The sequence below is a fragment of the Papio anubis genome, chromosome 3 (assembly GCF_008728515.1).
Source record: "Papio anubis isolate 15944 chromosome 3, Panubis1.0, whole genome shotgun sequence".
NCBI classification, from domain to species: Eukaryota; Metazoa; Chordata; class Mammalia; order Primates; family Cercopithecidae; genus Papio; species Papio anubis.
In genome coordinates, this window is record NC_044978.1 from 92,694,932 (window position 1) to 92,716,746 (window position 21,815).

Sequence of the window (21,815 nt, forward strand, 5' to 3'; positions counted from 1 at the left end):
AGGGGAAGGGAAGACCTAGGCACAGCTACAGCATTACAGCCCCTCTATGGGACATCCTTGAAGTACGGTGGTGAAGAAAAATCATCTCCATTGGTAGAAGTTTGGACAGTACAACTGGTTGTGGACTTTGTTTGGAAGGAGAAATGGCCAGACTTGTGATTATATACCAATTCGTGGACTGTAGCCAATGGTATGGCTAGATGGTCAGGGACTTTTGAGGTAATATAATTGGAAAATTTGTGACAAGGAAATTTGGCAAAGAGGTATGTGGATAGACCACTATGAATGGGCAAAAACATGAGGATGCCTGAGTCCACATCCACAAATGTTCACCAAAGGATGTCCTCAGCAGAGTAGGATTTTAATAATCAAGTGGATAGAAGGGCCTATTAGGTAGATACTAGTCAACTTTTTCCCCAGTCCCTTCTGTCATTGTCTAATGGTATCATAAACAAAGTGGGCATAGTGGCAGAAATGGTGGTTATGCATGGATTTGGTAAGATGAAATTCCACTCACCAAGACTGACCTGTCTGTGACCAGCTTTGAGCGCCCAGTGTGCCAGTCACTGAGACCAACATTGAACCCATCATATGACACCACTTTATATTGGCTGATTACATTGGAGCTGGTGCCAGGTTAATTACATTGAACCATATTCATCCAGGGAGGGGCAGACACTTTATCACTGGAATAGACACTTACTCTGCATTCCACTCATCACTGGAATAGACACGCTGGATATAAATTTGTCTCATTGTATACAATGATTTTGCCAAAAATACCATCCAAAGACTTACAGAATGCCTTATTCACGGTTGTGGCATTTCATGCAGCATTGCTTCTGATCAACGAATTCGCTTCACAGCAAAAGAAGTGTGGCAGAGGGCCCATGCTCGTGGAATCACTAGTGTTACCATGTTCTCCTCCATCCATAAGCATAGAGTTTGAAAGAAGGGTGGAACAGCATTTTGAAGACTCAGTTACAATGTCACCCAGGGGGCAATACCTTGCAAGACTGAGACAAGGTTCTACAGAAGACTATGTATGCTCTGAATCCATGTCCACTACATGCTACTCTTTTTCCAGTAGCCGGGATTCATGTGTCCAGGAATCAAGGGCTAAAAATGAAGTGGTGCTTTTCACCATTACTTCTAATGACCCACTAGCAAAATTTTCACTGCTTCTTCCCACAGGTTTATGCTCTCCTGGCCTAGAGGTCTAGATCCAGAGGGAGAAATATTTCCATCAGGAAACACGACAATGATTCCATTGAAATGGATGTTAAGACTGCCATCTAATCATTTTAGTCTCCTCATGCCTATAAGTCAACTGGCCAAGAAGGAAATTAAGGTGTCGACTGTACTGATTGATCTGAATGTTCAAGGGGAAATTGGACTTCTACTCCACAATGAATGTAAGAAAAAGTATGTCTGAAATACAGGAGATCCTTTTTGGGTGTGTTTTAGTATTACTCTGCCTTACGATTAAGGTCAGTATAAAACAACCCAGTCCAGGCAGGACTATGAATGTCCCAAACTCTTCAGTAATAAAAGTTTGGGTGACTTTGCTAAATAAAGAACCATGATAAGGTAAAGTTCTTTCTGAAGGAAAGGAGAATACAGAATGGATACTAGAGGAAGGTACTTGAAAATACTAGCTAATTAACGCAACTGAGTGTTCAGGGTGGGGATCAGATAAGACCACATGATGCTTTACAGAATCCAGAATTGTGATATTTCATGGGTATGTCCTTATTTTGTTACAAATACAATTGTGTATATATAAACATATTTAAGCAAATATTTGGCTGTTTTTCCTCTTATTCCTTATCCTATAACATGACATATTAAATTTATATCAGTATTTACATATTATTCATTTTACAACATAGTATTTAAACTTTGGAATATCGGAAGAGTAAATATCACTTAAAAACTTGACCATCTATTCTGAAAGAAATTAGTTTCTCCTCAGTTGTATGCAAAACAGTGGTACCATTGTAGGTAAAATTGTGACCTTGTTATCCTTTTTACTTAGAGATTAAGTATGTTTAAGGAGATGTACATGGGTGCCAACTTAACAAGGGTTGGATATGTGATGGTTGATTTCATGTGTCGATTTCATGTGTCAATTTCATTAGGTTAATGGATGCCTGGATAACTGGTGAAATATTATTTCTGGGTGTGTCTGTGAGGGTGTTTTCTGAAGACATAAGCATTTGAATCAAGAGACTACATAAAGAAGATTTGCGCTCATCAATATTGGTGAGCATTACGTAAACCCTTAAGAGCCTGAATAGAGAGAGGCCAAATTCTCTCTCTTCTTGAGCCAGGACATTTATTTTTTCCTGCTTTCAGACATCAGAGCCCCTGAATTATAGTCCTTTGGAACCAGACCAGAAGTTACTCAATCACTTCCTCTGGTTCTCAGGCCTTTAAGTTCTAACTGAATTACTGGCTATTCAGCTTTCCTGGCTATTCAGCTTGTCCATTGGATATCTTTGGACTCCTTGGCCTCCTTAATCACTCAAGCCAATTCCCATAATAAATGTTCTCCTATCTATCTATCTATCTATCTATCTATCTATCTATCTAATCAGTTGTCTATCTATCTATCTATCTATCTATCTTGTAGCTATATCTTAGATCAATACATAAATATATAGCTCAATACATAGATAGATAGATAGATAGATAGATAGATAGATAGATAGATAGATCCTATTTGGTCTGTTTCTTTTAATTTATTTTCTTTGTAGAGATTTGGACCTCACTATCTTGCCCAGGCTGGTTTCAAACTCCTGAACTCAAACAATCCTCCTGTCCTGGCTTCCCAAAACACTGAGATTGCAGGTGTGAGACAGTGCTCTGCCAAATTCTATTTCTTTTTACTAGTATTTTTACTCACACAATCAATTCAAATGCTACTCTCTTCCAGAAATGCCCTCAAAGACATACCCAGAAATGATGATTTACCAGCTATCTGGGCATTCCTTAACACAGCAAATTGACACATGTAAAATTAACTATCACATCAACTCCAAGGAAATTTGTCTTTCATTGTTATAATTTTCAACATTTTTTGTTTATTTTATTTTTCTCAGTTTCATCTTTTATCTTTGCTATGAAGGGACTGATCTCTGCATTTATTTGACCTGGTCCTAAAATACACCTGTGTCTCTACCATGTGATCCTGTATCCCCAACCCAGTCACAGAAGCCTGGATAAATAGTACACACAGGGGCGCCTCTTTAACAGCTATTTTGCTTTCTGGACTTCAGTCTGTGAGAGAGGTGATAACTCAGAGAATATTGTACTGGTTATCTCAGAAGGAGACCACTGGTAATTCACACAGGGCATGCAGCATAAGAAGCAAAACTTTCCTTAAGAACATTAATAGAATGCCTATCAAAACGTAATAAAAGAGGTACATGATAGGAGCTAAGAAAATACTTTAAAGGGACTAAAGAAGTGACAGCATAAATATTAGAGAAAAAAATATGACTGTTAAAATATATAGACATTAATTGGAGGCTTAATTATACTTACAAATAAATGATTGAATCAACAGTGACCAATCAAATTTTAATTTAAAAACTGTGTTTAAAATTCTGTGTTTATTATGAAATATAAAAAATAAATGTACAATCTGTAGTCTTTGACTATGAAAAACTTACGGTTTACTCACAGACCAGAAGTATTCATAGAAAATTCACAGAGGAGATGACAATAAATATAAACTGCATTAAATATACTGGGAAAATAAAAATGGGCAGTGACTATATTGTGGTTAATCAGTGCAAGAAAATATGTCCTGTGGAAATAAGGAATAATTTTTGTCTTCCTGATACAGTGATACAGAAATGGAGAAAAATTTAGCAGCTTTCCTCCAAAAGAACTCTCAGAATTCCACTTGTGATTTTGCTGAATTTGCCCAAATTCAATATCAGGTTTAGAACTAAGACGTTGTTAGTAGATCTGTGGCAGTTTCTTCTATTAATGTAGACTCATAGTAATCAGAGTATGAAATTGATATGTAAAAATCCAGAATACCATAACACTAATCTGTAGTAACAAAGAACTATTATAGAGCAAGGACATTTCTACTCCATATATCAAATGCCTTTCAACTGAGAAGTTCAGTGTGCCATATGTGAATTTACTATGTAATTCTTAGAAGAGCCTAAGAATACTAATTAGAATCACAAAAAAAGTAGACACACATGCAGTCATGATCTGCTTGGCTAGAAGCTCAGCAAGACAAATGCCATTTTTCTTGACTTTCATTCTGCAATTGTTATACCATAAATAACTTCTTTGTATGTTAGCTTTAAATATGCATACCCACTTATCCCATTATTCTTAACTTTCATGAACAGCTGGACTCATTACAAAAGCAGAACATTTTTTCCCTACATAAAATGAGATGAGAGAATAATTTAAAACATTTACAATGATATTTGAATGAAATGGCAAATAGGCAAGATGTGGATGCTTTTCCATGCTTTCTGTTCTTGCGTGACTTGCTTCCCAGTCGGCAGTGTGCTGTGTTCTTCTTAATGAAGCCCAAGTGTTCTGTATTGCTTGCCCTATAATTTTCTGGACAGAGTGAGCTATTGTCTCTGCCAAGAAAGAACTACACACTCCATTATCTTTTCAATAGGCCTGAACATTATTTGTTTAAAAATCTTTCCCACTGTCACTTTTAGAAGTGTTTGCAAAAGTAATTGTTATAGATTTCCCTCTAATTATAATTTCAGAGTTGCCTCACATTCATTCTCTCCTATATCTCACCGAGAAACTCAACTTAAAGTTTGAAAATTACCTGTCTTTCATGGCTCTGTTTCTTACCCAAGAGTTGTCCCTTCTTTATTCAATATTTTGTTTCACAAAATGCATTCAATTATTCCCTTGTCATTCTTATGAGAGCACTGCGCAATGAATCTCTGAGGAACAGATTGTACCATGCCCTTAATTTCTCTCTTCACTACCCACAAAATCACCATATAACACTGCCAGAAATTTATCTACCACAGGATTTCATTGTCGATATCTTTTAGCTTGAGGAATGTTATAATTTTGCGATATTTTACAGCCACGTTTGCCAAGTAACCATTTTTAAAGCATTTCCTCATTTAGTACCCTAAAGAGTTCTTCAATTTCAAGTGTGTTACAGAGATTCAGTTGTATTCAGTAGATAGACAACTCACATTTTAAAAAATTCTTGCCCAGGTTTTTCAATCTAGTTTTTATTCTAGATCTATACAACTGTCACTGGAAAAAGAAAAAAACAATTTGAAATTGTACTGATTCTTATCATATATTATATTTTCTCACCAGATTCCATTTTTTATAATCATTCTTTCTTTCCTAGTCTTTCCACAACATGGCAAGTAAATGTTCTTGTCCCTGCCTCGGGGACCTGGCATACATAATCTCTAATCACTGTCTTATTCGTTCCAATTTATATTCATGGCCTCAAAAGATAGCTTCAAACCCACCTCCCTAAAATTAGGAGTAGCAGGATGACATCATGAAATGAGTAGAGATCTCATTGAAATACTTTTTATTGCCTGCTTAATAGCCACTTAATTAAAAAAAAAAACAAAAAGACCTGTTGAATATCATTGAGATTTTTTGAGTTGTATAGTTTATTTGGAATAGATCTTATTTCTACTATGTTAAAAATCAATGCACGAGAAAGAATTTGCTGGAATGGTTCTCAGCTCCTATGCCCCCATATTCTGAATATAGATTATTTTCTGTGACACCCAGAAGCTTAATATCATTTTTCAGATTCCTATGTAACTAGAGTTCTGGATTTGATTCCGATTCAGCCAAACAGATAATCTAACACAAGATTTGAAAAGCAGAAACCAAGAGAAGGAAGAAAATCTCCTACTTCTGCTATTTATTTTACTGAAGGATAGTTTAGGATAGTTGGGGGTTTTCTGCAGTAGTATTAACAGAGTTCTCACACTTCTAGCTTCATAGTACTTGAAAGGTAGGGCATGGACATACATTTTGTTCATTTGGATTATGGCTAACATGGTGTGCTTGTCCATCCTAACATAACACAGAGTTACTTACCTGGTTATGAAGATTTATTGTGGCAGTGATGTTGGTCTGACACCTGTGGCCTCCTGACTGCAGAAGAGGTGTTACCCTTGGTAGATATTTTGCAGCACATCTTTGAGAGACTTTTTTTTAATGTAGATCTTTTTTTATAAATGTTAAATAAATATGTATGTAACTCATATTCTATAAGAAGTCTACTCCTGCTTAAAATATAGTGGATTTTGTTTGATGTGCATATGAATACTGACTACAAAAGTAATTGGTAACAAGAATGTTTGAAAATAATCACTTCTTAAGAAAATGAGAGTTTGGAGTTAAGTGACCTGGTTTAGTTTTTAGTTGGCAATATTTTTACTAGCATTATAAGATGGAGCATGGATAGTCTATGATAGACAATAGTGAAAGGGTTACTTGAATAAGCAACTACACAAAGTTGTTTGAAGTCATAGACTGGAGATTTGTGGCCTATGTTTGAATCTAACTTCTATCATATATTAGCCGTTTGATCTTTGGCAAGGTAATTAACATATCTGCCTCAGTTTCCTCATCTGCATAATAGTATTAGTTTAATAACTTTATTATAAAGATAAAATAAATTAATACACTTAAAATGCCTTGAAAGATGGCAGGTATGGTGTGCTTTCTTTTCTGTTCATAAATATTGTTATTATTATTTTTACCATTATTGTTGTGGTGGTGGTGATTTGTAAGAACTGTGAAGTTCAAGATTTTACCTCACATGCAAGCTAAAAAGTTAACCAGGCATAGTGTTCTGCACACTGGCAGAAGTCATGAAACTCCCGGATCGGAGACTTATTACTAACAGTAATAGCAATAGCCAGAATATCATCATGTTTGCACCCACAGTCTAAGTCTCAATTTCTGTAGGGCAATAAAAGTATATTCAGCAGATATCTACACACATAATGAATTACATTATGAGAGAATCATGATTAGGGAACCTGAAACTTTTGTGAAAGGTGATAAACTTGCCTGGTCTTTGCCACAGAGAGACACAATATCTTTATCATACTAGAGTATAAATGAGCAAAATTTGCTGCTATATTTTTCTCTCAAGGCTGCTTGCTCTACATACATATTTGAAAAGTAAGCCTGGAACAAAGGCAGTCACTCCTTTTGCTGACAAGTTGTGCAAAAATGTGACACTCATGGAGAAGTGTTTCTTAAAACATCTATCCCTGGTTTATATACTATCTTGGCTTCCGGTGAATTTTTCTATGATTATGTATATGACACTTTAATGGTTTACCTGATCTGACAGACAGAAGCTGAAATTATATTTGATCGATTTGTCTTATACAGCATTTAATTAAGACTATTATCAGTAGGATCTCTGTAAACATTGTGTCTATTTCATAATTGTGCCATTCCATAAATGGGCACAATGTTTATAGAGATCTTATTGATAATAGCCTTATAAAATGATTTTAAAATTCAGTGCTTGGATAGGATGCTTATTCCAAAGAGTCATATTTACACAATTTAATTTACATTTTAGTTTTTAAGTAATTGGAATTGTCCCTCAAAATTTTAGAAGAAAAATGTACAGGAATATGGAGAGTGTTCATCTTTTACGAGTTGGTTGAAGTCAATTGTAAGAATTTCAGATCACTGAATATTAGCCTGGAGGTTCCCCATGGGCTAAAGAATGATTTTTACAGAGTCTTATTAATTATATAAATATTTTATATTCAAATCAATTTTTTCAAAGCAAGAGAATTACAGAACCAGTGTGTAATTTAACGGTCAGACTCTGGATTAAAAATTCAAAATTGAAAATATGATTTTACGCTGGTTTTATATCCAGTGCTTAAAAGAAATTATCTAGAATACAGACCAAAGACATCGGAACATAAAAGAGAGGTTAAAAGACATGCAGGGCTGAGTAAGAAGATCTAAATATATGTAATTGGTATTACAGAAAGATAGGGCAGAGAAAGTAGGGAGAAGTAATGTTATTTAAAGAGATAATGACTAAGAACGTTCCAAAACTGATAAACCAATGCCCAGATTCACAGAATCCCAATAAATTTCAATCAAAATATTTGAAAGCGATAGGTATAATCCCTCCCATTAAGAATATTATAGATGAATGGAGAAAGCAATCGCTAAGTAATTGTGAGCAACACAGGAGATCAGTGAACAGGAAATCAAGCACAAGTTTTTAAAGTTTTATAATAGTTTGTCTATGGTGTGCTCAAAACACATAAATTATTATCCAAGGTTTTAGTACTGCTGTTATTAAAATATTAGCTGTAGCTTCATCTATTTTAAAGTACTAAGAGATGAGGTTTGAAACTATAGAAACTGTAATATTGTATGTTTAATAACAAGCCATTGATAATGAATAAAACTAATTTTATTCACTTAGCAGAAAGTGAAATTATAATATCATGCTTTCAATAAGTAGTAGTATACTATTGTGAAATATGCCAATCAGTTAAGTTTATGTTATATTACATGTGATCACTATTCTTGTATCAAAATTTCTCATATGGCATAAAATGTATACTAATTGTAACCTCTGAATAAACAATAATATGCAGAATGTACATTAGTGGTATAAACTGATAGTGAGGGTAAATGGGAAACTCTAATTTTTGAAAACATATGAGACCAAATCATCAAATCTTGATTGCTACTTCTATTTACTCAAATCTTGGCTAATTATTGGTCACTATCTTCTGCTACTTTAGACTCAAATAAAATTACATTCACTTCTCATAACTTTTGCTTCATCTTACTTATTTTACATGATGTTAGTGTTACCCAGCATGTATTATGAGGATAGTGGGTAGTGAAGACAGGTAGATATTCTAGTTTCCTTCTTAGTCCTCAATAAAGACTCTATTTTCATTATTTATAACACATGTTTCAATTCCATTCCAGTTCTGTTTCTTCTTCTAATCTTCTTGTTTTGGCCATGTTCCTGTCATTTGGACATGTTGATAGCAATTTTCCTGGAATATTCCTTGCCAGATAATTTCTGTTTGATATTAAGTTTTAGTCTCTTTCTATTCCCGGATTCTGTAGAATAGGCAACACAGTTCCAATTTTGCCCTGTAGGAACCCATATCCAAATCATGACTCCACTTGCCTGGGCCACCAGTCTCCTCCATACTTCTTGAGAGACTGTGCCGATAGAGGCAATTGTGAATATAAACAGCCTGTCATCCCAGTGTAAGCTAAGCCCAAGTAACTTTGATAATAGAAATGTATATAACAAAATCTTTAATGTGCATGTGTTCTTTGATCTTCTTCATGATAGTTGTATTTATTTTTATATTAAAAACATTATGCAAGCCAGGCACAGTGGTTTACACCTGAAATCCCAGCACTTTTGGAGGCCAAGGCAAGAGGATCACTTGAGGACAGGAGTTCGAGACCCACCTGACCAACATGGTGAAACCCCGTCTCTACTAAAAATACAAAAAAAAAAAAAATTCCAGGTGTGGTGGCATGCACCTGTAGTCCCTGCTATCAGGAGGCTGAGGCAGGAGAATCGCTTGAACCTGGGAGGTGAAAGTTGTAGTGAGATGAGATCACAGCACTGCACTCCAGCCTGGTGACAGAGTGAGATTGTGTATCAAAATAAATACATACATACATACATAATGCAGACACATAAATACTGACAATTCAATAATAAATTATAACATCCTTATGTAGTTGATTTGTGTCAATCAGAAAATATATTAGTATTGAGAGGGTCTATTTTTTCTCATTTTTTACATATTTTTAAATTCCATTTTCATTTTTATAATTTTTCAAAATAGAAAAACATTATTTGATGGTAACGGCCTATGTTTTGAAGTGTATGCAAAACCTTCACTCTCTCCACTGATGAGGGGTGACCCAGCAATTGTGCTTGTATTTTTTATTCAAGATAATACAGCTGATTGGAACAAATGGTCCCTATCAGATTATTTTACTCCAGTATTTGAACTGAGCTACACAGACAATGAGTCTTGTTATTTCATCACATTAATATAATCCATAGCCTAATTCCTAACATTTCTGACTTCCGTAAGTTTTTTTTTTTCTTTGTTTTTGTTTCTTAGGAACAGGGTCTTACTTGTATCCCCCACTTGGGAGTAATAATGCCAGGATCACAGCCCACTTCAGCCCCAAACACCTGAGCTCCAGGTATCCTCCCGCTTCAGCCTCTCAAGTAGCTGGGACTACAGGTGCCTGCCACCACATCCAGTTAATTAAAAAAAAAAAAAAAAAAAAAAAAAATTAGAGATGGGGTCTCAGTATGTTGCTCAGGCTCGTATCAAACTTCTGGCCTCCAGTGATCCACCTTGGCCTCCCAAAGTGCTGAGATTACAGGCCTGAGCCACTGCGCCCAGTCTGAGGTCAGGAGTTTTAATGCTTAACTGCAATTGAATGAGACATCTTCAATCCTTTTCCTAAATTCCTTCTATGTTTCAACTAGTTTGGAGTTGTTCGTGCTCTTAGTCAAAGGAGTCATGTCTAATATATTGACTCTCAGAAAGCAAAACATGATTTTCAGTAACTCTATCTTCAACACTTCCTAAAGTTACTGACAAGTGGCATGAAGTTCAATACAATTACTACATAGTATACCAGAATACTGAAAGACAAATGCAATGATTAGTATGAGGAAAAGTTAACAAAACAAGAATTATAGAATTATAGACATTTGTCTCCTGGTGTACAGATTCAGTTTTCCGAAATGGATGGGATTTTCAGATATAGCTTAGGGTGACCTCTGTATATACTTCTTATGAAAACGTTCTATAAACTGTGGTTGTAGACAGCCTGATTTAAGTGGTAGACAAGATGACCTTTAAAACTGTTGCATTTTTCCATTTATCTGGAATTTCATGTATATTTTACTTTGGGAATAAAACTAGTTTCAAACAGTAAGTCCATGGACAGTTTAAAACTGATATTCTTCAACTATTAGTTTACATCTTCTGATTATTCTACATCTTAAAAAGTGAGTTAGAAATTGTTATTGGTTAATAGAAGAAATGTTACAAAATTTCAAGCTATTAAGAGAATAAGGTGTTCTACAGAAGTGAATTTTCCAGGTAAAAGAAGCTCAATTAATTTCTAATATATTAACTGTTAATTGATGGAGAAAATTTAAAAAAAATTAAACATACCCATATCCCTGATTTTCTAAACCAAGAAAATTGGATATACTTCCACAGTCTCTCAAGGGATATCTGAGGGATTCCATATTTTTACCACTTATGTCTGTTTTCCATTTTTCTATTTTCCTATCTACATCTGAAAACTTCCCAGAGTTAATATTGATAATGGTACCATTAACAATAGTAGCAATAGTCAAAAGAGGAACTCTTTTAAATAATATTGCATTAAATTTAGAAAATAGGTCAAACAAGAAAACTACAAGATGTGGGGGTTTACAGAGATAATGGTGAACTTAAATATACCTTAAAGAAAAGAAAATATTATTTATTTAATAGCTTCATGTAAATGTGACACTTTTATATAATAGCAGGTAGCCAATTTTCTGGGTGAGCTTCTGCTTTCCACTTTCTTAAAGTGTTGAAGAGATGAACATTAGCAATATATGATTCCTCCCCGAATTTTAGGGTATGTTTATGCTTTTCCTGTCACCCTACAGCTTTTTATCTTAAAGAGAAGTTGAAGAAACTGACAACTTTTAAAACTGCTATTACAAAATATCATTTTATATCCCAATATATAAAAGCCACATTCACAATAAATTCAATTATTGTAAGCAAAGATGTAATAGAGTATAAAAAACACAATTTGCAGATCAAATATATTTAAATTATTTTTAATACAAAAAAGTTGTTTAGCATTAATTTACATGTGATTAGTTAGGAATTTTTTAAACAGCAAGCATGACATATTCAATAAAGGTCATATGATCAACTAGTGGCTTTTCCCAATTACAACAAGGTCACAATTACAAATATTGTTAGTTCTTGAGTTATTTTCTTGAACCAGAAAACCTACCAATAAGTATACTGTCACCCAGAAAATTTCGAATTTCACATAATGTGAATATCAAAGTTTGGTGTTGGAAGTTCTTCACATTCTCTATGCATGTGATTGTATTATTAATTTGTAGCAAAGGGAAAATACTTTATTCCTTTTATTTTGTATTCAAATGTAGCAATAAGTATGACATTTTTTAAAGTTTTCACTCACATCACAACTACTGTACACATTTAATGAAAGGTGATGTTCCTTAGTTTGAAGCACATCAAAACCTGAATTTGTATCTGCTCAGGAAAATCTTGAAAATGTATAGAAGACCAACAATTTTAAAATCAAGTGTAGTGCAGGCATCCCAGATTAACAAGCAATAAGGACTTATCTGTGGATGGTAAAGTTTAATTCATGAAAATTGTGACTCAATAATTGAGTTTTACTTGTATCTTTCTAATTATACATTACACCTTTTTACACATTATGATCAATTTAAAGCACAATTGCTTCAATGACTATGTCGAATATGTTAAAAATAAATTGTGAACAAATCTATCAGTACTATTTCTAAAGTAATTCTGCAACTAACTCTTGATTTCTTAGCATCAGTTGTTTTTACAAATAAACTTTGTTGGAAATATTCATGTATAGCCAATAATATAGTTTATATAGCCAATGCAATATAGTTTGCATTTGGCATTATGTTATGGTAAAGTCTTCTAAAAAGAAGCATGGAAAACTGACATTTTCAAACCTAGTAAGCTAATTGAACAATTACAATCCCACCAAAGGCATCCATTGGAATCATTTCAGGCCTCATTCTATAAACTGTAGCTTACAACAAAGTGATGAAATCAATACGTAATCCTTGAAGTCCAATGAGATTAAATGTTATGAAACCAACAATATGGCAAATGAAAACAAATCTCTCCAACCACTAATAAAACTGGCAAAACTAGGGGAAAAAAAAAAAAAGAAATGAAGGAAGTGCTTAGTTTTGCTTAATCAACATTAATCATTTTTAATACATGATCATTCCTTGTGAACCAAAAAAGAAAACTGCAATATATTCCCAGAAACTAAATTGCACGAACGTTAGTAAATAGCTAGCGTCACAAAAATGGGTATTGCTTACTGTACAGTACGGTTTTATTGTTTAGTGTTTGTTTTTTACTTGTTTGTTTTGTTGTGTAGAAAACCATGTAATGGCTTCCTTATTGAATGAATATTCCCCAAAAGGCATAAATATAAATTTGAATTAAAGCAAAGAAAAAATGCAAATTTTCGGGGGTTTTTTGTTTGTTTTGTTTACTCTTCCAATAATATACATAAACTGGCATGTTGGTGTACTATACAGAAATTCTAGATTTCCAGAGCTTCAAGAATCACACAGTGATGATGGCTGTTGTGAGGACTGAATGAACTAATATGCATAAAAAACTTAGAACATTGACTAGTATGTGATGGGCTCTCTGTAAGACTGAACCATTCCAATTCAAAAAGTAAGGTATGAAACAAACCAGTAATGAATATACATAACTTTGTATTTGTAAATAACCAGATATTTAACTTTTAAAAGAGCTTACACAAACCTCCATTGAGAGATCTGGCATTCAAAGATGTTTCTATTCTATCTCATTAAGCAGAATTGCAAGATCATTTTGAATTCAATCTTTTTTCAAAAAAAAAAAAAAAAAAAAACTAGAAATACATTCAAAAATGTTTACACCAACATAGAAAAGATATTTTTAGCCATATGCATAGCTCAAACCTAATTGTAATTAATAAGTTTGTTATGGATTTACTGAAAAAGGTATTATATTGTGTAAGCTAACTGCTAGTTTAATAAGAGCTGAATTTGTGATAGGATCCATCAATAAAACAAATTGTTTAGATTTCATAAATTTATTCAAATTTCTTAAAATATTATTCCAAACATACCTAGGAATTACACACATACACACTCACAAACACACACAAATCACTGACACACACAGCTAAGACCTTATTAAAAGATCTTTGGGAACATTACTGTAAGCTGAAACATAAACCTGTTAATTATTCTTTCCTATTGGCAATATTAGGTAATGTTATGTATTAAATGCATCATTGAGTAGTTTGAGGTGGGATGTATAATTACCTGTATAAGTTTTTCTTCATATATAAACAAATAAAAATAGAATATTTCAACTTAACAAGATTGGAGACACAGTGATCTAGATATGTTGATAATTAAGAATTTTAGCAAAAAAACAAAATTATGATATATAATATTTATAAGTAGATATTGAATAATTTATTACCTTCCCAAATGGATTTCACATGAACTTTCTCTACTTTAGTATTTTCATTATGATGCTATGATAGAATAATGACTTTTAAAATATTTGTTTGTCTACTTTTGTATAATTTATCTACAATAGAATAACGGCTCTTAGAATATTTGTGTGTCTACATATGTAAAATTTATCTATTTTCTCAGAAGTTAAAAAGGGAAAAATGCTTACTTGGTTTAATTAACAACAACCTCACGTTTCCTGTAGGTTCTTCTTTTCAATAATTCTGAGCTCTTAAATACTGATGGAAAATATTAATAACTTTAACATAAATTTTAATAGGAAAATATGGATATTAAATAATTATATTAAATATTTACTTTAATTTTTAAAGCATGAATTCAGTGGATAAAAATATAACTTGTCTTCTCCACACTGTTACAAGTGGTTTTGGTGTAGTGTCCACGTTTCTCAAGGATGCAGATGTCAAAAATAACTGCACCCCTCCCCAGTTAAAATCTTACACTTCTGGGTAGTTTAAATTAATAAAAGGGAAGCACGAGGTGCCTATGGTACCTCAATTAAAAGGAAAATAAATGGCACTATAGGATAGCAGTGGGTCGGGTACTGATCCCCTTGAAATTCTGAATCTTTTCATATAATAAAAAATTTGGCCATTGCTTCAAAAATATGCAGATGAATGTAGGTGTGCCAGGAGACTAATAACCAGAATAATCTGTTTAGTAAATCTATTAACATAACCTGATATTTCCAAGTAGGTAATAAATATATCTGTGTTTCACAGACATGTGTCTGAGGGCATCAGGCATAGAATATATTAAACAAATTACTAATGGATGCCGAAGAACCATGACAGTGCAGGAGGTGACTTGAGCTACTTCCTTTCTTCTTTCATTGGAGTGATGACAGGCCGTGCCAAAGTAAAGTACCTATAAAGCTTTGGTGCTCTTCTAGAATCCATGATTATATCATGGCAGGGTTTGTGTCCCTCAACCAGGAATTCGAAAAGAGCCACATAAATGCAAATTATACATATGAAATAATGAGAGTAAAATAATAGATTCTGCGTTGTTTTTAAAAATAAACTATGAACTATTTAAGAAAAAAAAATTAGAAACATGGCTCAAGGGGATCATTTATCCAAACCTGAGATAAATTCAAAACAGAGAGATCCCTGAAAACATTTCTAAACATTAAGATTGGCACTTAATAAAATCACTAAAGTTTTAAAAAATTATTAAATGGTTATATTTGTTCCATTTTATAGTCAAACATATAGGAACATAAACAGGAGAAAAGAGAAAAACAGCCACCCATCTTAGCACATTAGTGGCATCATTAAAGAACTCCCAGTACTAAATTAATTTACATGTTTTATGTAGTCTTTCATTTCAAGTCATTATAAGAATGAGATGCACTTAAAATTTCAACTAAATTCAGTGAGTATGACATGAGTGATATCAACACCAATTACAAGGCATGGCAGAGGAAGTAAAAAATATTTTTGAATAAATATTAGTTAAATCAGAGTAGTAGCTATAAAATAATGAGATTATATCTCTATATATGTACATGTAGTTATCTACATTTTATACATACCATAACTCTTTATGTAATTGTACAACTGCATAAAATAGGTATAATCTTATGGGCCAAAGAAATCAGTGTTAGTATATATAAAATGTATTTCCTGAAAAATTGGCCTTATTGTGATAAATTAATATCCTTTTAAATTTGTTTTTAAATTGGTTCATGGAAAGGAGAATAATTGTTAAGAATCTTGTTCTATAATTTAAAAGCAATTTCCATGGAGCATCCCTAGTCTCCCCACAAGAGCAGAAGCTCCTTTTAATTTATTTAAACATTGAAAGAAGAAGAAATATGTAAAAAGTACACCAAAGTTTAAAGAAATAACGGAGAATTCTGATCCCCATCACTGAAAAATCTAAACTGCCAGAATGTCATTGCACTCAAATAAAATTTTAACTGAAATTAAAAAAAAGAGTAACAGCAATAAGTTTCCTGTTCGATCTGCCACAAGTGCTAATAATACTGGTGCCATCAATATAGTAGCAGCTCTTTGCCCAAAGTATAGATGAGTCTTTTCTGTGGTCATACAGAAACTGTTATTTACAATGGTTTTTACATATACACATATTTATAAATTTATAACTTATAGTCAGACATTAAGGGGGCAATGTGGACTTTACAAGCAAAATATTCTTAAAGTATCTAATAATGCATACCATATAGAGCAGTTTCATTGTTTGCCTTCTAGCATTGTGTACTTTCTCATACAATTGCACACATCCCTAAACTATACAGAAGAACTATGCTGTATTTAAAAGTATAAGAAAACAGGATATCTTCTATTTCAATGTATGAATAAAGTGCACATTTTAAAACTAGGTGACAAAGAAGGTGTTACTGGAAGGGAATTAAAGAAATACATTTATTGGCTCATGTAACAATTTTAGTTTATGAAGGATTATGGATTACCTTTTGTGAGGGAATTTTTAATGTCAACGTTGTCTTCTTGGCAAATTCCGTTAATAAGTTGCATTTGTGACCTTGGTTTTATACAATCATGCAAAGCATATAATAGAATCACGTTGAAACAAAGAAAATTTTAAAAATGAGGCAAAGGAATAGCAATTTTTGTTGAGATTTTCCTTATTTCCATAGATACTCCTTTTATTGATTTTATTAACATACCTATTTATGCACTATGCTCAAATACTGTACAAAACTGCAATAAATGTTACTATTTGACTACTTATGTTTCTACAAAAACACCATCGTAAAGGTGCATATATTGGTAGAAGTCAACTAATAACTGCTAATATATGTGTCAATCAAAAGTATCTGAGGTTTGCCAAAAACTTTGAATCTAGGCATAATACACAATTTTTAACTTGTATTAGTATATTTCAGGGGCATAAATAATATTTTAAAATATTAAAAGAAAAATGAATTTTACCCATTAATAGCTAGTACTTATATAAAATTTAAAGTTGTGGTTTCTAATTTAGGAGTGTGTGTGTGTAGTATGTGTGTGCGTGTGTGTGTGTTTATGTTTGTGCACGTGAAATAATCCACAATCTATTGGCAATGTTTTAAAGCTGCAGTGTAAAAATGTTCAACCCTTACCAAAACCTCTTCTGGTATACAAAGCTGTTGTAAATTTGAGTCAGTGAAATTTAAAGTTGCAATTTACAAAAGCAGATTTACATTAATTCTTATCTGAAAGAACTGCTTTCACAAGAGAAAAATGTGCCAATTAACTGCCCTTTCCTTTATAATTAGTGGCTTCTGAGTCCTGAAAAGAAGCCTTAAGGCAGAATTTGCAGTAAACAGGAAAGAGGAGTATCATGTAAGTGCTTGCCATAGTGCGGGGCACCTGTGAATGCTCATCAGTGGGAGTTTTTGGCACAATTTTCTAATCCAATATGCATGTTGCTCCACAGCAACCAAACTGGATGCTTTTTCCAGTCTCCAGCACCAGTAAAATTTAGCTGATCAATTTCAATACAACACATACCTGGAAAGATTAAGACACATTTATTTTCTTTTTTTAAAATTAAGGTAGTATCCAATGACTAAAATTAATTGTAGGATTTCAATTATTACTTTCAAATAAACTCTGAAGCTAAAAGTGTAATGACAATGACACTCCAATAGTTACTAAATCGTAGGCATAATTAACATCCTGTCGGGCTGACTCAAAATTATTTGAGCTTGTCATGCTGTAATATGTTCATGGCTATAGATACTATACAGAGTAATTAAAAGCTGATTTCAAATCTCCAGTTTTTCTTATGTGTGCCAAGCTTCCAGTTACATTAGCAGGGACTCTGAGCATTCATGAACGGAGCTGATGTTGCAGATACAATGTTTGTTACTTCAAATAATTCATCTAGAAATGACAATGTTATCGTCCATCATAATCAAGCAACAGTAGAAAATACTCCTATTTAAGAGCTAAACCAAAAGGGTCCACAAAAGGTCGTACAGGATCCCCATTTTCATCTCTATTAGAAGAATAGGAAATAAATCAGGTCACCTGAAATTCACTTTAAATCAGGTCCTAGGGTAAATCTTTTAAAAAGGCAATGGCTGTTTTGGCATGGAGTGTTTTCCATCTGCAGTTCCATGAGTTAGCAAATGCATGTCTCCATTAAAGGTCTACTAGTAAGCTATGTCACTATATACATACTGTACATGTTGGATCACAAATTAGCAGTTATTAGTCAGACTGTACATAGCAAAACAAACCAAATTTAATGTTGCTATACATCCCAAATATAACATGGGTCTCAATTCAAGGACTGACCCCTAATACAGGTTCTCTGTTTAAATATGTAGCCCAGTAAACTAAATTAAATGTACCAAACAAAACTGGAAAAACTATTCTGGACATTCTGTCAATTTTGCTAACACTGTTAAAAGTTTTCTTGGCTTCAGCTGGCTTGTTTTCCGGCTTCTTGTTGGGTTCTGGCGTGGTTGCGCTCTTGGAGATGGTGGAAAGAACTGGATCTTTTGAAAGATTCGGGGCATAATTGGCAACAGCCACTGCATAAGCATTGTTCTGTATCATAACGGAAGCCTTTTCTTTTTTCTATTGAAAAATACAAAAATTAACAGAGTGTGAGTTGAGTTTGCAACTTAACATTTTCTAAAGTCCACTTCAAATTCTGAAGGAAAGTATCCTAATACAAATGATCATGCATTAGAAAAATCCAGAAATTAGGAAAATAAATAAAGGTATTTATTAAATTAAAAATCCATTAGGGTGAGAAAACCCCCAGAGTAAAATTAATGGTACCACTTTCCTGGAGAATCATTTTGGTTGTGGGTTGACATGGAAAATAAACAATGGAAAGTACAAGTTTAAAAATCAATATAACTTTTCTTTTCTCATGAGCCAGTCAAGCATTTGTCAAATGAATGACTGAATAACTGAAATGTAGAAATATTTTAACAAGAGGAATGATAATCTACAATGAATGATCCCACATTTCTAGCTTCGTAACAGGATTCCCTCCCACCTCACGTCAAAGTCATATAGCAATGCTTTACTCAGATAATGGGAAATCATAACCTTATGAAGATGGCAGTGCAACAAATCCTAGAAACATAGAAGAAGAATAAAATACAAAGTCTTGGATTTTTGCTTAGCTCATCCGGTTTCTCTTTATAATCTCTAGTTCCGTTATCACAAACTCTGGTCTCAGTCACTATTATCTCCTGCCTGCACTTTGTGTCCTAGCTTGGCTTGCTTTTGTCCAACCATTAGACACATTAAAGCCAAAAGAATCTTTTTGTTAAGACATAAATTGGATCACTTAACTTCTATGCTTACATCCCTTAAAGACTATTTCATGGAACTTAGAATGGAAACAACATTTTTTACAATGGCTTCTTTCTTTTGCTCATTACCTACTGGTTCCCCTGAAATAACCTCAGTTTTCAAAATACTTTCTTGCTTTGGTGCCATGCTTTTTTCAACATGATAGTTCCCCAGCCCAGAAGACCTCAGTTTTGAAAACCTGGAATACCTTCTCCCCAACCCATTTTTCACATGACCACCAATTCCTACTCTTATTTTGGTCTTGGTTTAAATGCCATTTCCTAAGACAGGACTTTCTTAAGGCCACCCTAACTAAACATATCTTTGCTCCCCATATATGCTCATTCATAACACCCTAATTTGTTTCCATTATAACATTTTTCAAAATGTGTTATTTCTTAGTCATGTGTTTATTCGATTGGCATCTTGCTTTCTCATTCAACGAAGGCTGGTGCTGCTTCTGTCTTGTTCACCTTTGCAATCTTAGCACTTAGCATGAAGCCTTCCACAAGTTAGCCAGATAATACGTCAGTGAAATAATATATAATTCATTTAATAAAATGAAAATATAAATAGTATTTATCTGTTTCTTTACTAATGTAAATATATTGTTAGTTACTTAAATACAAAGTAAATTGAGACAGCAGTGAATTAGCCAAAATAGTGAGCAATGTGTAAAGCAACAGAGAGGACAAATTGGTCAACAATCATATTTCGACTCTTAGTTATTTTAATTAAGAGCTTTCAAAGTGTTCAAATAAGTTACAAAAGGAGCTCTGAAAGCCCAAGAGATTCTAAAAACAGTCATGGATTACCCATCTTTCACTGGCCTGAGTTTCTCCCTCTCCTCTTTCCCCTACTGACATTCTTCCAGATCTGGCTTAATTATGAAAGAAGGAAGGATGAGAGATCTCCATTTGTAACTTTATAAAAGCTACAAAATACCTTTTCTTCAGTAATGATGCAAGTATTTCCAGTGTTACAAATAGAGGATAATGTCCAAGTGAAAAACTGATAAGGAAAGTATAGCTAACACTTTTTGAGCACTAGAATGTGTCAGGTTGATTGCTAGCCAAGGTGACATCTCTGACAAACCTCACCACGGGATAGGAAGTTCCCTTATTAACCCCATGATATAAGTTCAAAAATGAAGGCTGAAAAAGTTTTGTGACTTGACCGGGTCTCTGCGTATTAAATGGCCGAAAGAGCACTCAAACTTAGATGTATCTGACTTCTAAACCTCTGCTTTTAAACACCATGCCATATGATTTTCTGTCTGAGTAAGCTGTTTGAGATATGGGAGTGTGCTTTTTCCTAAAATATTCTTGTTGAGGTTTATACCAATAGGTCAATCTTCAAAAAGGATTTTTCAACTTATAATGTATATAATACATAGTGTTTATATTATTATTTGAACCAAATTGAAACATAATTTAAAATGATATCAAATTGCACATATAAAGAATCTGGGCCTTGAGAAATTTCCTTAATATTTTTCTTCAGCTTGTAACTTGACGAGAGGAAGATAATGATACTAAAAGTATATCAAACTGTTGTAACAAGCGAGTGGGTGAATATATTATTCTAACCACATTGAGAAACACATATTCTCCTAGTGGGCTGCAAATCATAACTATTACAAGCCAGACAGTGATTATTGGTATACAAGATGTTAAGGCAATATAATTTATTATGTGTTAGGTTGAAGAAGACAAATATTTTGTTGAAGAACTCAAGGAAAGTTTGATGGAAGTAGGACATTTATGTTGGATGAGGAACTATGGTGTAGGATTTAGACATGTAGACAAAGAAACATAAGATATAAATGTCTTTTGTTGCAACAGCAGTCTCCAGCTAGAAACCCTATACTAATTTTAACCGATATTTTCTTGCCCCCCCACCCCCGAATACCCTTCAATTACACATATATGCACAAGAAATACAGGTACAAAATCTTTGTAAAACTTTAGAGCAGAGGGACTAATCAATGTGAACAGATACTCTGACCAATTAGAAATGAGAAGCAGCACATACCAGCCAAGTATCAACCCTGCATATTTGTATGTTGGCATTTTTTGTTCCATGCTAACACTGTGGACTCTTTAATAAGC

General features: G+C 33.4%; 1 protein-coding gene across 7 annotated transcripts in view; it reads right to left on the reverse strand.

The window, feature by feature from the left end:
- Window positions 1-11,883: 11,883 nt before the first annotated feature.
- Window positions 11,884-21,815, reverse strand: part of GABRA2 (gamma-aminobutyric acid type A receptor alpha2 subunit) — a 154,842-nt gene continuing 144,910 nt past the window's right edge. For all 7 annotated transcript variants that reach the window (XM_003898642.4, XM_017958675.3, XM_003898645.5 and 4 more), the window contains one exon: window positions 11,884-18,972. In XM_003898642.4, the coding sequence (XP_003898691.1) occupies window positions 18,676-18,972 (297 nt within the window). In that variant the 3' untranslated portion in view covers window positions 11,884-18,675. The remainder of the gene's footprint in view (window positions 18,973-21,815) is intronic.